Below are 15,303 nucleotides of genomic sequence, written 5' to 3' on the forward strand. Positions count from 1 at the left end.
CCCCAATTACTTTCGTCTCGAAATGGTGCTAGTGGGTCTCGTAATCCTGCGATGGTAGGAAGCTAAAGAAATGCGATCTCGACATCATTTTTAACTGCTTATATGGTGTAGTACACTCTCAATTGGAAAGCTTATGCAATATCTCGAGATTACAAACCAAACCCCCCCAATTGCTTTCGTCCCAAAATTGTGCTAGTGGGTCTCATAATCCTGTGATGACACGAAGTTGAAGAAATGCGATCTCGGCATCATTTTTAACGGCTTCTATGGTGTAGTACACTCTATTGCTTTCATCCCTAAATGGGTATAATTGAGCACGATCTGTGATGGACATCACATAAATAACATTGTTAAACAATATTGAGTAGGTTCATCTTCCTCTACTTCGAGTAGAGAGAGTACGTGCCTCACAAGAGTTGCAGAGCATTGTAGCAATAAAAATCTTCAGGTTCAATGGAAGACTCAAACAACGAGTTTGAATGAGGTGGTGAAAGAGCTGGAAACACGTCGACCAATGAGCTGTCACCATGGGAGCAGGATCGAATCTTACCGATTGCGAACGTGAGCCAAATCATGAAGAAGGAACTGCCAGCGAACACAAAGATTTCAAAGGACGCCAATAAGATAGTGCAAAAGTGTGTTTGGTTGGTTGATAGAATCAGAGTGGTTGTGAAAAATGAAAGACTTTTTTGGTTGGAAGAGAAATCTGGCTGGAACGCTTAGGTCTGCAAATGAAGATGAAGGATCCAAAGCAGATAAGAAGAACGGGTTCGACCCGATCTGAAAGTTGCGAGTCAGATTGGGTCGGGTTGGCGAGGGCCTTTCCCTGTGGTCGGGTTGGGTCAGTCCCAAATTTGGTTTAGGCAGATCACTATTCATGCCTATTAATGTTACTTTTATAAATTATTTTACAAAAATACTCATAGTTTAAAATATAGTTATATAAATGATAGTAAAAAATATTTTATGTCTATTATGTTGGTTTTTAGACTTAAAAATGATGAAAATATTAATGTTGAGTAAACAAATAATGTGAACCATTACCATTGATCAATGTATTGGTTCAGTTGTCAAAATTTAAATGAAAATGTTCCATGGTGATTTAAACCAATATTGCGTGCCTCTTGAGAATAAGAGCTTTAACCGTTTGTCAATCAAACAAAGGGTTGTATCCTTTAGTGAATTAGAAATCTTTTTAATGTCTTCTCTAATATTTTAGAAGTTATGACTCTCACAAGTGCTCATTCATTTTAATTGTGACTTTTCACAAGTATCATTTTATTTAACTAAGTTGTTATTTTTCACAAGTGTCATTTCATTCTGTATAAATAGGGAACCACACCCACATAATTAGTCACTCCAAACTCGTTACAAAAATTAGAGAAACACTTTCTCACTCTTTTTGTCTTTCTTTCTTTAGGCTTTAGGCTTTTAGCTATTTTATATCGGATTTGAGGATCTCTTTTTGTGTGTACCAATAAGGAGATTAAAGGGAATCAACGTTATTGTATCTTGAAAATAGATTGTCAAAAAGCTTAGTGCATGTTTAAATTTGAAGGTGGCGAAATCTACTCTAAAGAAAACGTCTATCACAACGTGCCTCAACACTGAATTCTCTTTTTAATTTATTCTTATCATTTCATATATTTTTTAATTTATAAAGCGTTTGCATATAGATCATTTATTATTGAAAATATTCCCAACATATTATTTTCCTAAACGATTATGTAAATTAATTATATATAATAACTAGGTGTTTTCTCTGGGGCGGGTGTTTGAACTCGTCTAATTCTCAGATGTGATTTGGCAGCAAATAATCAGAATCCGTGCAATGAGTCATGTACGTTGGCGTAATCAGATGGAAAAATGATTGTTTTGATTATATAAAAGTAAATTATCTCATATCATCTTATTTAATATAATTATTATAATTTTTTTAAATTTTCAGATAAAATATAATAAATAATTTAATTTTTTCAAATTTATAAATAAAAATAATATTTTAATTAATTTATAACAAAATATATCATCTCATCTTAATTGCGTAACCAAACGAGACAAACTTGCATGCCTATAAGTCGTCGATGATGTTGTCGTTATCACAACCACACCAATTAATTAACGTTCTTTCTTACGTACCCATGCACCTTGATTAATAATATATAGCTAGTCTGGTTAATTTTGTTAATATATCTGTCAATTTCTATATATATATATATAATATTATTTATCAGCAAAACTCTATCATCATGTACGTGGACCTTACCAAGATACTCTTTGACATGTTATTTTTTATTAATTATTATTTTTCAAAAAATATTAGTCCAACGAAAACGAATGATTAATACGTGCTAATTAGTTGAGCTAATGCAATCAATTCTTTAATGTGTGATAATGTGGTCAATTGAATTATTATTATTATTATTTTCGAGGGTTTGTTGATACGTGACAATCTTAACGTTACTTAAAACTTTAAATATAAGCAATATCTAATTGTTTTTCAAATTCTATATATTAATGCAGCTCATGTAATTATCATGGGATAGTGTCTGATTTATGATCATTTTAAGAGTCCTTCCATTAGTTTTAAGGTGTTTTTTGGTCTTTTGGTGAATTTAGATAGATAGATAGATAGATATGACCAAATCAAAAGTTTATTTAGGCTGTCCCCTTGTCAAGATGCCCTGGAATATAAAAAATCCGTCATATATATATATATAAAAGAATCTCTCAACTCAAGTCTGAGTGATTTGAATTCAGAGATGAGTTGAGATGGTTTGTGAATAGAAAAATAAAAGTTGAATTATTTATTATATTTTGTACAAAAATTTGAGAAAGTTATTTTGAGATTTGAAAAAGTTGAATTGTTTATTATATTTTGTGTGAGAATTTGAAAAAATTGTAATGATGAGATGAAATGAGTTAAAGTGGGTTTTGAATACAAATGAAGCCGAAAAAGAATCACCCAACCGCTTTAAGACTGAATTAAGCTGGCTCAAGTTTTATTTTTTGAATTTAAACATCTCAAATGTAAAAGAAAGAGAAGGTTACATATACAAATGAATTATACAAAAATAAATCCACAACATAAATATTTACATAAACAATAATAAATACGATAGATACATTTTACATTTTCATCTCTTGCATTTAAAGCCTCGAATTGAATTAAAACTGTCTTCATCACTGTTTTGGACATTGCTCTCTCTTTTTTTTATCTCCTCGCTATTCTAAAAACTATCTTTTTTCCTAGCATCGAGTAATCTATGTCTGAGTTTAATGTTACATATAGTCGTAAAATGTGTAAGTGTCTTGCAGTAGTTTTGAAAAAAAGTGAAGTCTACTATTAAAAAATTAATTTTCTTTTCATGTGGATCCTATATTTATTCATTTTTTTCAAAGTCATTATACGATACTTGCATACTCACGACTGTAACTATTATTTCTCTTGAATAAATTAGTGTTGAAGGATAGAAAAAACATTATAATTAGTTAGTGAGATATATAAAAATAAATCTACCCTAATTTGATATCACATTCTTAGCCTATTTATTAACCTACGGAAGTATAGTTATTTTGGGTCTCGTTAGAATTTATTATTTGACTGGGCTTTGGGCCAGCTCACTGTCACCCATGGCCCATCCAATTCAAACAGTATTTATCACGTGCTCTCCCATTCTTTGATTAGAAATTATTTGTAAAAATTTTAAATAAATAAATCTCATGTAATTTTTATAAAAGAAATAAATTTCACTCAAAAAATTGTAAAAAAGATATATTTTTTATTGTGAGATAATTTTTCTTTTTTTTTTTTTTAAATTTATATATACCTTGTCAAATTGTTTAACATTACTCCCGTCTAATCTGTCTTGTGCCATCCCAAAGATCGGCCTCTTCCAGTGAACCACGCGGCCGGACTATCTTCTAACACGTGTCACTTTTGCGGGACCACCAGCTCTCGCTGCCACACAGAGAATCATCGCTTCGCCACCAAGAGTACTACTCTGTTCCTGAAGATTGCCCTTTCGAAGAGCCCGTCCTCGAACTCTGAACTCATTTTGTAAGCGCTCAAAATAGTGTATGCATTTAATTTCCATGAAGCATTATTGATTCGTTATTGGCTATACATCTGCGCCCATTTATTTATAGTTTGTTTTCTGCTTCCGTTTGTATGTAAGCTCCGTTTTGATTGTGATTGTTTCGCGCGGGTGCGTGCGTGCGTGTGTGTGTGAGAGAGAGAGAGAGAGAGAGAGAGAGCGCGTGAGTTTTTGGGTTTTCCATCTTTTACCTAATTCGTGAATTTGATTGATGATTAAAACCTGCGCCTAAGTTCAGAGAAATTTCTTTGTCATTGCAATTTTTTCGGGAGGAAAGCCCCCTTTGTTCCATTGAGTGCTCCATCCAGAAGAGCTGAAAATGCTGATTCTTTTGATTGGCTCAACTAAGCGACTTATATATTTTATAATGACCTTTTTGGTGGTAAAGATTCGAGACAGGAGTAGATGGAGATGGGTTGGTTACTGCATTTTTCTTGAAGAATGACCGTTTTCAGTGTTGGAGATTCCTTTTCAACGGTTGCTACTTCATTTAAAATTCTTCGTGGGAGACCCCGTGATGCAGACAACCATCTTGTGCTGGAATTGGAAGTCCAACTCTGCCCATAAGTCCAGCTCAATATTATCCTATGTATTATGTTATTTGCGTTAATTTATTATATGCTATTCTGTTTTGTTAGTATCTGATCTATGTTCACTCCATTTGGTTTTGCTTAGGAGTCTTTATTTTGTTATTGTCATTGAGTAGAAGTTCAGTATCAAGCAAGCCTCTAAGGCTATGTGGTGTACATTACGCTATTTTCATTTCTCAGTACACTAGCATTGGTTTCTCTATATGCATATACAAAATCACATCTTTTAGAGATTGATTTTGCATATTAAGAAAAACTCCCACATTGAATTATGCATCTTTGAACCAAATAATAAAAAAATATGATTATTATTATTAATTTTTTTTTTCCCTAAAACTATTTTTTCTTTTGGATTTCTCTGTTGGTGGAGAGAGAGAGAGAGCAAGGAGAAATAAATGTTTCGAGAGAGGGTTTCTTTCTGTTGGTGTCGAGAGAGAGAAAGAGAGGGGGAGGAGAGAGAAAAAAAGTAATAAAATAAGGTTTAGGGAGTGAACAGTGCATCTTTAAATTTGTAGAAACACTGTTCATAGCTATGCAAATTTTTGAATATGCATAATCCAATGCAGTCCAATTTAAGGTCATATTATGTAAATATGTAGATACATATGCAGATACATAATTCAATGCTAGTGCTCTAAATTAGTCTAAAATACTGTGTTAGGTGTGACTCGCCTACTCTTGGACCCTTGGTTGTGATGAGCACCACAATCAGCCATTGGGGAAGAAATGTTACACGCCTTTTCTCCCCAAGGCCTATCTTTATTTTTCTTTCATTGATTTCGTTCTGCATCAATTTGGTGTCCGAGACAGTAGTGTGCAACTCTTTTTTCTTCCTAAGGCTTATAATTAGAAAAATAAAGATAGGCCTTAGGAAGAAAAGGAGTTTAAAGTTTCTTCTCAAATTGGTGATTTTGGCGTCTCTTACAAGTAAGAGTAGAACTAAACTTGATTGTGGTGTCTTCGACACCAGCTTCTTCAGCACGAAAATAGCATAAGGCTACACCATTTATTGCCCTAGATGCTTACTCGATACTAAACTTCTAATAACAAAATCAAGACTCCTAAGCTACACCATATGAGCTGAAAAATATCAGATATCAACTAAGATAAATAAAACAATAAATGAGGCAATATTGAACTGGACCTATGGTAGACTTGGACTTCTAGTTCAAGCTATTTTGTTATCTGCATGACCGCGAGAGTAAAAAATTGGGTGCTGGATTTATATAAAAATGGCATTTGTTGTATGATTTATATTTTAGATTGTTTCAGAAAATTTGGTGTAAGTACTAGTAGGAAGAATGTCACATAAGATTAATGTGTGTTTTTTTTTAATTACGTAGATACCATTACTCAGATTTAGCATGCTTGCTGCTGTATATCAAGATACTGATCATTATCATCTTGTTGCAGCTATTCGTTAGAAACTCTTATACATGGATTTAGGCACTGCAAGGTAGGCCTCCTTGACATTCATTTAATACATTAGATCAGTGATGTCTTCCAGAAAAGTAAATTTTACTGACTTTAATGATAGTAAATTTTATGATTTCAATTCTTTTAGTAATAGTTGTTTGACGAAATTTTCTGTAGTTCTTTCAGTTTTTTTTTTTTTTTCAGATTTTAGTAAGTGTTAATTGTTTGTAATATGATCCTTTTGTTCCTTTAAGGTGAGGTTTGGATAATGAGTTGAGATGAAAGTTGAATAAAATATTGTTAGAAAATTATTTTTTAATATTATTATTGTTTTGGGATTTGAAAAAATTGAATTGTTTATTATATTTTTTGTGGGAATTTGGGAAAACTATAAATGATTAGATGAGATGAGATGAGTTGAGATAAACTTTGAATCCAACTCACTTTCTTTATGATCTGTATAGGCATTGCCTGGACAAACACGTGACATGGTTCTTAAGAAATTCGAGAACATCAGGTGGGGAAAATATTCACAAACTTCCATATAATGTAGCTGGTTGGAATTTGAGAATGGGCTACCAAAGGTTGACTTACACACATCAATCTTCTACTGGAAAGCATCCTATGGCTCGAATGTCCTGGAGAAGATATTCAATGTCTGTTAGTTTGGAGGAGTCTTCATCGCTAAAGTCAGATGATTATTCTAGTAGTGATGATGCAATTGAAATGCCAGAGGAAGTTCTTGCTCAACCACTAGGAAGTGACGAGGTAAAGTCACGTTTTCTTTATATAGTTATTTTATGATGGGTTGAAAACATGAAATGTGTTCTTCTTTGATCCACTTTCCAGAAATGATCACTTATCTCAATCTCTTTAAAGTTGCATTTTTAGACAGTCGTGTAGTTTCATCTCAATCTATTGGTTGCCACTGGCACATGTTTGGAGATGGGAAGTAAATAAAAATTGATGGATTGTTCTTTAGATCCAAATTTCATTCTTTCTTACATATTGGATACATTTATTGAAATGGAATATTATTCTCTCAAGAACCTATAATTTACTTCTTGTTGACACTAGGCTTCCTCTCTCCCTCAATAAATTTCTCTGTTACAAAAAAAAAAAAAAAAAAACATTTGGAAAGATTAGAAGTAGTTTATCGATATGTCAAACTTAAAAAGTTAAAACAGGAAAACTAATGGGGATCCTTGCATGACCCCTGTATTATTAGTAGTGATATATCTTCATGACTGGGCTGTAGGCTGGTTTTATCTCATTGAGTTTGAAAATGGGAGACTGTAAATTGGGATTTCCTTTGGGGTTTCCAATGAGCTATAATTTGGTGTAAAACTACGAAAGTACTTTGATCTCACATCAGTATTGAAAAGCACATGTTAAAAATTATTGCACAGTAATAACCCAATCAGCTTAGCTTAAAATGCTTAGTTATTGTTGTTGACACATATTATTGTTGACTTTATTGTGACTAGCATACATATTACTCCTTTTAGATATTTAGAGCTAATGCTTATGGTAATTATATGTCAGCTGAAGTCACTGTTGGCTGATTCTGAAAGAGAAAGGCTCATTAAAAAATTAAGCGAAGCAAATCAACAAAATCGCTTTCTCAAACGACAGGTTTGTAGATATTTACATGGTATGCCTATCAAGATATTCCTAAATTAAGATCTAAAGTCAGCTTTGCTAGTGTTGTAACTGGTTTGGTTACATTCTGATTCAAGAAAAATTGCACAGTGATGGCTTGTATAGCAATAAGAAACATATAATTTCCACATAAGATCTTTTCATTTGTCTACTCTGTCTCTGTCTCTCTCTCCGCGGGAGGGGTGGGGTTGCAGAGAAAATGTCACTGCAATACCTTTGGATTTTGAATGGCAGAAGAATTATGACTACTGCACAAAGCTATTTATGTGTTATGGCATGGGTGAACATGACTTGAGAATTACGAAATAATAGAGAATGCCCCTTTGGGATGGCTCTGATAACAGCCCCAACCCCAATATGCCCAACCCCAAAAATAGAATCCTCAGTCCAAGCATGCACAGCATATGGGGTTCTACAGCAGTCCTTCACCAGGGCCTTTGTACTCCTAGGTCAGTACAAGAGAAAGTAAACGGGCTCAGATACTATATCTTGGTTCAACTCCTTTGTCCTGAAACACACACTTCCCCCAACACCCTTACATGGGCTTACCAGCTGCAAAGCATGTATAATGTGTGGGGTTGATGCTTTAGGCCTTGTTTGTTTTTGAAGATGAGATGAGATGAGATGAATTGAGATTAAAGTTAAAAAGTTGAATAAAATAGTTAAAATATATATTTTTAATATTATTTTTGTTTTGGAATTTGGAAAAGTTGAATTGTTTATTTTATTTTATGTGAGAATTTGGAAAAGTTGTAATGATTAGATTAGATGAGATGAGATGAGTTGAGATGAACTATGAAAACAAACGAGGCCTAAAAGGGTAGAGGACAATTCAAAGATCACAACAAGTGTGGAAGATTCCTGAACAATCCAATGCTTTTGTCTAATGCCTCAAAAAATATGAATTATTAAATAAATAATTCCATGACATGCATAAAAAATTATTCTAGGCCCCTAGCATTGATATCTGACGTGAAGCATTTTTAGTTTGCTGAGTAGAATATAAATCTGACACTTAACCATTTTCACGGCTCATTATGCTTGTCTATGAAAAACATAAGAAGAGAAACTTTAGTTAATGCAAAATGATACCCTGTAAAAAATTGTTCCTAACATCTCTGATTGGAAGGGTGCAAATGGACGCTTCTGAGATCCAAAGCAAATACCTAGAGCAGCAGAATTTTGATCAGATTATTGTTTATAAGAAAAGCCTTTAGACCCACATCTTCTTTTAATCTCTGATCTATGCAGTTGTACATAAAGGAGGACGCGTTGGTAAATTTCAAAAGCGAACTTGCCGTCATGGAACTTGAAATTCAGGTCTGTTATTAGTCTATGATGTCTGTCACGAGGTTATGGCTTGACATTTGAATAATCCAAGTCTCAATTAGGTCAACATTCTTCATTCCATATTCGACTTTCTCAACCATCATCTGTATAGTGTAAATTCTTTCTTGCCTAAAAAAGAAAGTTTGTATTTCTCTGTAATACAAGCAACACTTTTAATGCTCTAGCATCTATATTGCTAGAATAGTAAGTGTTATCAAGTACATTTAGCATCTATAGTCTGCTGAAATGGTTCAAGATGGCACCTTCTGGCTGAGTGGAATGGCTTGACTAAATATTGTCTGATCCTACTTCCAATGATTACTTAAACAATATATCAGGATCAGACTGTTTCATTGTTGGCAGTCTCACCACTTGAGTAATAACATTATGTAAACAAGATCTTATAACATTATCCTAAAGCATACTGCAAGATAATAGTTAAGCTGTTTTTTTGTGGATATATAAATTTCCGGAATATTTGAACCTACAGTTGTTCCTTAGCATATAGGGACTGCTTCCAGCTTTAAGAATCTGACTTGTCAAAAATTGATTCTTAACTGTACATATAGTTTCAGAGTCTTTACCTTAATTTGTTCTTGTTACATGCTTTCAGTGGCATTACGCTAAAGCTTTTCTTTTCATTCATCTCATGAAAATTAACATCTTAACTTCTGACATTATGATTCTTTAATTTGATTTGCATGGACAGGCATTGGTCACACTTGCAGAAGAAATAGCTAAATCTTCCATTCCAGCGGGTTCAAGAAAGATTAATGGGAGATACATTCAATCTCATCTTCTTTCCCGTTTAGAAGGTATGCTCATGCCCATCTTCTTGCTTCATATTGACATATTTCTTCACTTCTAACCAAGTCCTGCCAATTTGATTTGGTGCTTTCTTTGATGGATGTGATGCGTGTATATCTACATACAAACATTTGTGCGTGCGTGCATGTGTGTTAGTGAAATGCGACTTATGAGATTCTTAGTCTCTGGTAGGCATGATGCACTTAATCACACAAATAACTTTCTTATGGTACCTCTACATGAATAACTCTCTACTGGGCTTTATTGAAGAATCTCCTGTCTTACTTGACTGTCTTACTCTGATAAGGTTTTAATATCAAGACTCAAGAGACCCACGAACTTATTTGAGATGATGGACAAACTCTTGAAACTTAAAGATATCACTTTGTTTCTATGGAAGAATTTCCTGTCTTATTTGACTGTCTAGGGAAGGGAGACAAATTGTACTCTTAATAATTTGGTTGCCTTTGTGTCTGTATAAAGCTGTACGTGAAAAGCTGAAGGAACAGATAAAGGATGTGGATGGTGCGCAATCCAAGGAGGTTTCCTTATTCTGGTGTGGCATGGCTGAGGTAAGCATGCTCTTAATACACACCTTGGATTTTTCTTCAAGGGGTGTCACTTATATTAGGTAATCAAAACATATTAATTTATAATGACACTGGCCACTTCAGTTCAAGATGAAGGTTGAGCTATAATCTTGAAATCTTATAAGATAAATATGCTTAGCCCTCTGTTCTGAATAAGTTACTTTTAGGATTGCTTAGCATGGAGCTTTGGTGTGATTCTAGAGCAATAGAGCTCTCTCCTTTTTAGCTCTATTAGCACACCTCCTACGCCTGTGAGAATAAAATAGAGAGGGTGGTTATCAAAACTTATTGTGGGTTTAGTAATTTGCCAAAAAAAAGAGAAGTTAAACCATAAAAATTTTATCAGGTTTCGGGGAGGACTTCTAAAATTCTATAAAGATGACCCGTTTCTTTTTAATTCAAATTAAAATTGTTATGATCTACTGCAAAATTTTGCATTGTCTATTAAAAGTAAAATTTTTAAGAATGACGAGTGTGGCAACTGATCACATAGCTCAGAGATTGATTGCTCAAAAAATTCAAAGTTTAGGTGGACATTGCAAACAACCCAGTGGTTTAGGATCAAAAATGCAATTTGTTCCATTTATTTATGTAACTTGGTTAAAAATACTAAATCATTACAGGAAAGCAAATCTAATTGCAATCCAAATGTTTCTTATTTGGAATGAAGAAAATCTTCAATTTTCATTTGTGGATCAGAGTGTGCAAGTAATGGGAACCTTCGACGGATGGAGTCAAGGAGAGGACTTATCACCAGAATACACTGGTTCTTTCACCAAGTTCTCAGCAACGTTGATGCTAAGACCTGGAAGGTACCTTTCAACTGAGCCACACTTAAAACTCACTCCTGCATCTTCATCATCTTCTTCTTCTGAACCGTCAATTTATGGTTTGAAGGTACGAAATCAAGTTCTTGGTGGATGGAGAGTGGCACCTATCCCCAGAATATCCTACCGTTGGTGAGGGACTAATGAAAAATAACTTATTAATTGTGGAATAATTGCAGGTCTGCTGTTCTGGTCAATATTGCTAAATACAGAGTGACTTGACTGACCTCTTTTCTAGTTTGAGCCTTTTTTACTCTGTTTATATAAAAAAGTCTAGTAGTACACAAGCATAATAGAATCTGCTAAAATGCGAATGTTGAAAAAAAAAAGAAGCTCTTGCATGAGAGAGAGAGAGAGAGAGAGAGAGAGAGAGAGGTGCTTTGGAAGAGCAGAAGCAATCGACTCCAATAGGTGGCTTGTGAACATGCCACCCAAATGTTTCAAAATTCTCATATCACTCCCCAAACTTACCTAATTAACAACTTCATTTGCCGCTTGGAGGCAAACTTCTAGCGATCGTGATGTAAGACTGTAAGTTGATGGTTTTTCTTTTACGTATAGAAGCCCTCTTATTTGTATGCATTGTTTTTTTTCTATATTTTCTATGTATATCTCTTAAGCACATCTCATCTTTATCTTTAATATTTTATCTAATTATCAGAGCGGTTGACTTTATTCAAAATTAAAAAAAAAATACAAGCGTGATTAGAATAAAATATTGGGTAGTGCTATTATGTCACTCAAGTTTGCTCACTTGGTGTGTCCCAGTACAAATTGTACGCTCTATTTTTCAAATATTTTTTAAGCAACTTTAAATGTTTTAAAAAAATTAATATCTTAATAGTCACTTCTTTATATATAAATTTTAAAAAATAAATAATATATATGAGCGGTCAAATTGAAAGGATAAATTTAGAGGGCATATTATCATTTTCTTAAAATATTACCAACGTGAGATTTGCTTAATCGATATAATTAGCGCAAGATATCTACAAACAACTCCTCAAAGGTTATTTATGACTTCTACAACCATATGTTGACAAAATATGGTACGTAATATGTTTGGTAAATGTCACTCGGCATTTTAAAATTAAATAATAAGGTGGTGTTATTACTCGTTGGTCCCTCCCGCGTTGATTAGAAGAATTTATAGATAATTGGTTTTCAACTGTGTCTATGAATAAATAACTGAAGGAAAATGATGCTTAGCGTCCACTTTATTTAACCAATATTAATAAAATTTCTCAATTTTTTTTTTGTCATCTAGAAAAACTTAAAATTATTGAAAATATATATTAAAATTGCTAATGAGTGTCAAATATGATAGTCAAATAGGGCTCTCCCTAAGGAAAAAAGTAGAACTCTTAAATCTTTATTGAAAAAAAAAACTGAATGATGGTGGAGTGTAGGAAATCTCGGGTCAATTGGTAATCAAACCTTTACTTACTGATATTTGTTAATTGAGAAGAACGCAAGCTGCACTGTGACGTTCCGACGTGCCAAAGTCACAAAATATACGACATTCAGCACCGTCCATACATGGGCAGTTCAATATGACAAGCTTTACATATAATACAACAATAATGTCTATTTATATATATATATATATTTTTTTTCTACTCAATAATGTCCATTTTCTATTTGTATATTAATCCATATATCTAATATATCTTAATTCAAAATGTAGGCTCGAAATATATCGCATGCCGCCACCATAATCACCACCTGCTCTTCCACAAGTCATCTAATCTCTGAAAATTATACTGTGGAATCATCATGAATCGTGCGTGCACCAAATGCCACCAACCATACCAATTATTTTACCTAAATACTTTCATTTTTTCTCCATCCCATGCTAGCCGCCTATATATATATATATGGTAGGTGATTTATATAATTTGGTCTTCTCATCTATTGTGTTGTCTCCTATTTTTTACTAGGTGAATCAATAAAAAAATACATCCGATTGTAATGTTTTAGAATTATTGGTACAAACTGATCTAAAGTTTAAGGAGAGGTTTGTATAGTGAGTTAAGATGAGATGATATGAAAGTTGAATAAAATATCGTTAGAATATTATTTTTTAATATTATTATTTTTTGAAATTTAAAAAAGTTGAATTGTTTATTATATTTTGTATGAGAATTTGATAAAGTTATAATAATTAGATAAGATGAATTGAGAGATTTCTTAATCCAAACCGCCAAACCAGGCCTAGAGCTCATTTGAATTCAAATATGAGATGAAATGAGTTGAGATGATTTGTGAATAGTGGTGAGATTGTTGAGTTGAGATGAGATGAAATGAAATGGTTTTTGAAAATTTTGTGTGTTTGGATTAAGAAGTGAGATGAGATAGTTTTAACTTTATGGAGATTTGATACATGTGGGTCCCACATCTAATTATAATTTTGTTTTATAAATTAACTTTTGCATTGTGCACTTATCACATGCACCACCCGCTACATGCATAGTGGAATTAAAAGTGCACGTAACATTGTGCGCCTCCAACCGTGAGCTCGATGACTGTTGGTGCCTTCTACTGCAGCGGGAATGGTCACTGATCCACGAAGGTTGTGCTCGCCGTGGCCCCGAGCCACGGTGGCCATGAACATAGAATTGATCCGTGAGGGGAAGGGCGGGTAGCGGGTGCACATTGTCATGCACCTAAAGAGGCCCTCCTCATGGCGTTTGTGGGCGGGTAGGGCCACCACTGGCCAACACTAGGATGACCGGTGTTTTTTGTCATTGGCAAAGTGTCCATCAACCGCCCAAGTGACTTAGTCACCGCCATCTTCCCCACCAATCATTTTCTGCTGAGGCTACTAGTGGCTATAACTGGACATATTGGTGTTTTCTATCGTCGATGTGATGGTCCTTGGCAACAGAAAGTGCTGGTGGGGAAGGACTCTGGATCTCGCTATGAGCTTCTCTCCCAAGAATGGAGGATCTCGCTACCCTCCGTACGCCACGAGCTTTTCACCCACAAAGTGGCTAAAGTGCTCCTCAGCCATGGAAGGCCCTCGCCACACCATCTCGCCATCCTCCCTAGTTCATAACATGCTTACTTGCTACCACGACCATTTTCTCACCTCACTACAGCTGGCAAGCTTCTTGCCCAGTGGACTCTATCACTACAAGAACTTCACTTTATTGTTAGTGAAGTGAGATAATTTTCAATTTGATGAAGTAAAACAAAGCGTTTGGATTGGAGAGTATCTCTCCGTACAAAGTGAGATATATCTAAATCCAAACCACGCCATAATAAAAATAAACTTGCACAATGATATAATTTGATGTCATGATATATTAAATAAATTTTAAAATAAAGATTATTTTAATATTTTATGTACAGTGTAAACTTCCCTTGTTTGGAAGTTTATGTTTGTAATTTTTATCTGTCGTTCTAGAGCGTATGTTTTTATGCATATATAAATGATGTGTACATGTATATATTATAGAAAGAGAAATATTTTAATCACAAAAGAATTACACAAAAGTAAATTTATAAATTGATGTGATTTGATGCAGTACATCAGATTGTAAAATTACTTTTAGTATAAAGTAGATCTAACAAATCACATGAAGTTATGTCAGTTTGTGAATTTATTTTTATATAATCTCTTTATGTATATTGCAGTTCTCTTATAATGTAGCTCAAATAAGCTGGCTGCCATCCCATAAAAAGCCAAGTCCGTTTCTGAGCTGTTGCAACCCAAACCTGGGTTTTCCTCCGTCTGCTGATATGATTTTCCTCTCCTTTATACAAACCCCGCAAGTCTCTGACTCTCTTTCTACTCATTCTTGATTCTTGAATGGTGGAAACATCTCTTTCTTTCATGCACGTTCTCCCTCCTCTCTCTCCGAGGGCAACTGCGCGTACGCCACACGCGTTGCCCTCCACTTACTCCTCCTCCTCCTTTGGTTCCTGCAAACAAGCCTGGTACTATCGCTGCCTTGGCCTCGACCCCTAAACCCGTCACCCA

The 15,303-nt window shown here is 34.2% G+C and overlaps 1 protein-coding gene across 3 annotated transcripts; it reads left to right on the forward strand.

The window, feature by feature from the left end:
• The first annotated feature begins 3,911 nt into the window (after window positions 1-3,911).
• Window positions 3,912-11,896, forward strand: LOC121248840 (protein PTST, chloroplastic). 3 transcript variants are annotated; one of them, XM_041147430.1, is made up of 9 exons: window positions 3,914-4,060; window positions 6,101-6,143; window positions 6,568-6,871; window positions 7,649-7,738; window positions 9,017-9,085; window positions 9,804-9,909; window positions 10,385-10,473; window positions 11,191-11,303; window positions 11,389-11,896. In XM_041147430.1, the coding sequence occupies exons 2-9, from the start codon at window positions 6,124-6,126 to the stop codon at window positions 11,489-11,491; spliced, it is 894 nt and encodes a 297-aa protein (XP_041003364.1). In that variant the 5' UTR covers window positions 3,914-4,060; window positions 6,101-6,123; the 3' UTR covers window positions 11,492-11,896. The 3 variants fall into 3 exon arrangements, with proteins under 3 accessions (XP_041003367.1, XP_041003364.1, XP_041003366.1); XM_041147432.1 differs by lacking the exon at window positions 7,649-7,738 and having other exon boundaries at window positions 3,918-4,060; XM_041147433.1 differs by lacking the exons at window positions 7,649-7,738; window positions 9,017-9,085 and having other exon boundaries at window positions 3,912-4,060.
• Window positions 11,897-15,303: the final 3,407 nt, after the last annotated feature.

The sequence above is a fragment of the Juglans microcarpa x Juglans regia genome, chromosome 2D (assembly GCF_004785595.1).
Source record: "Juglans microcarpa x Juglans regia isolate MS1-56 chromosome 2D, Jm3101_v1.0, whole genome shotgun sequence".
NCBI classification, from domain to species: domain Eukaryota; kingdom Viridiplantae; phylum Streptophyta; class Magnoliopsida; order Fagales; family Juglandaceae; genus Juglans; species Juglans microcarpa x Juglans regia.

Bases quoted from the DNA above. Each gene is read 5' to 3' on its own strand.
- LOC121248840 (XM_041147430.1), top strand. From the start codon at position 6,124: ATGGATTTAGGCACTGCAAG. The intron at 9,910-10,384 runs GTATGCTCATGC...GTCTGTATAAAG, and splicing joins TCTTCTTTCCCGTTTAGAAG to CTGTACGTGAAAAGCTGAAG. The intron at 11,304-11,388 runs GTACCTTTCAAC...TATGGTTTGAAG, and splicing joins TTGATGCTAAGACCTGGAAG to GTACGAAATCAAGTTCTTGG.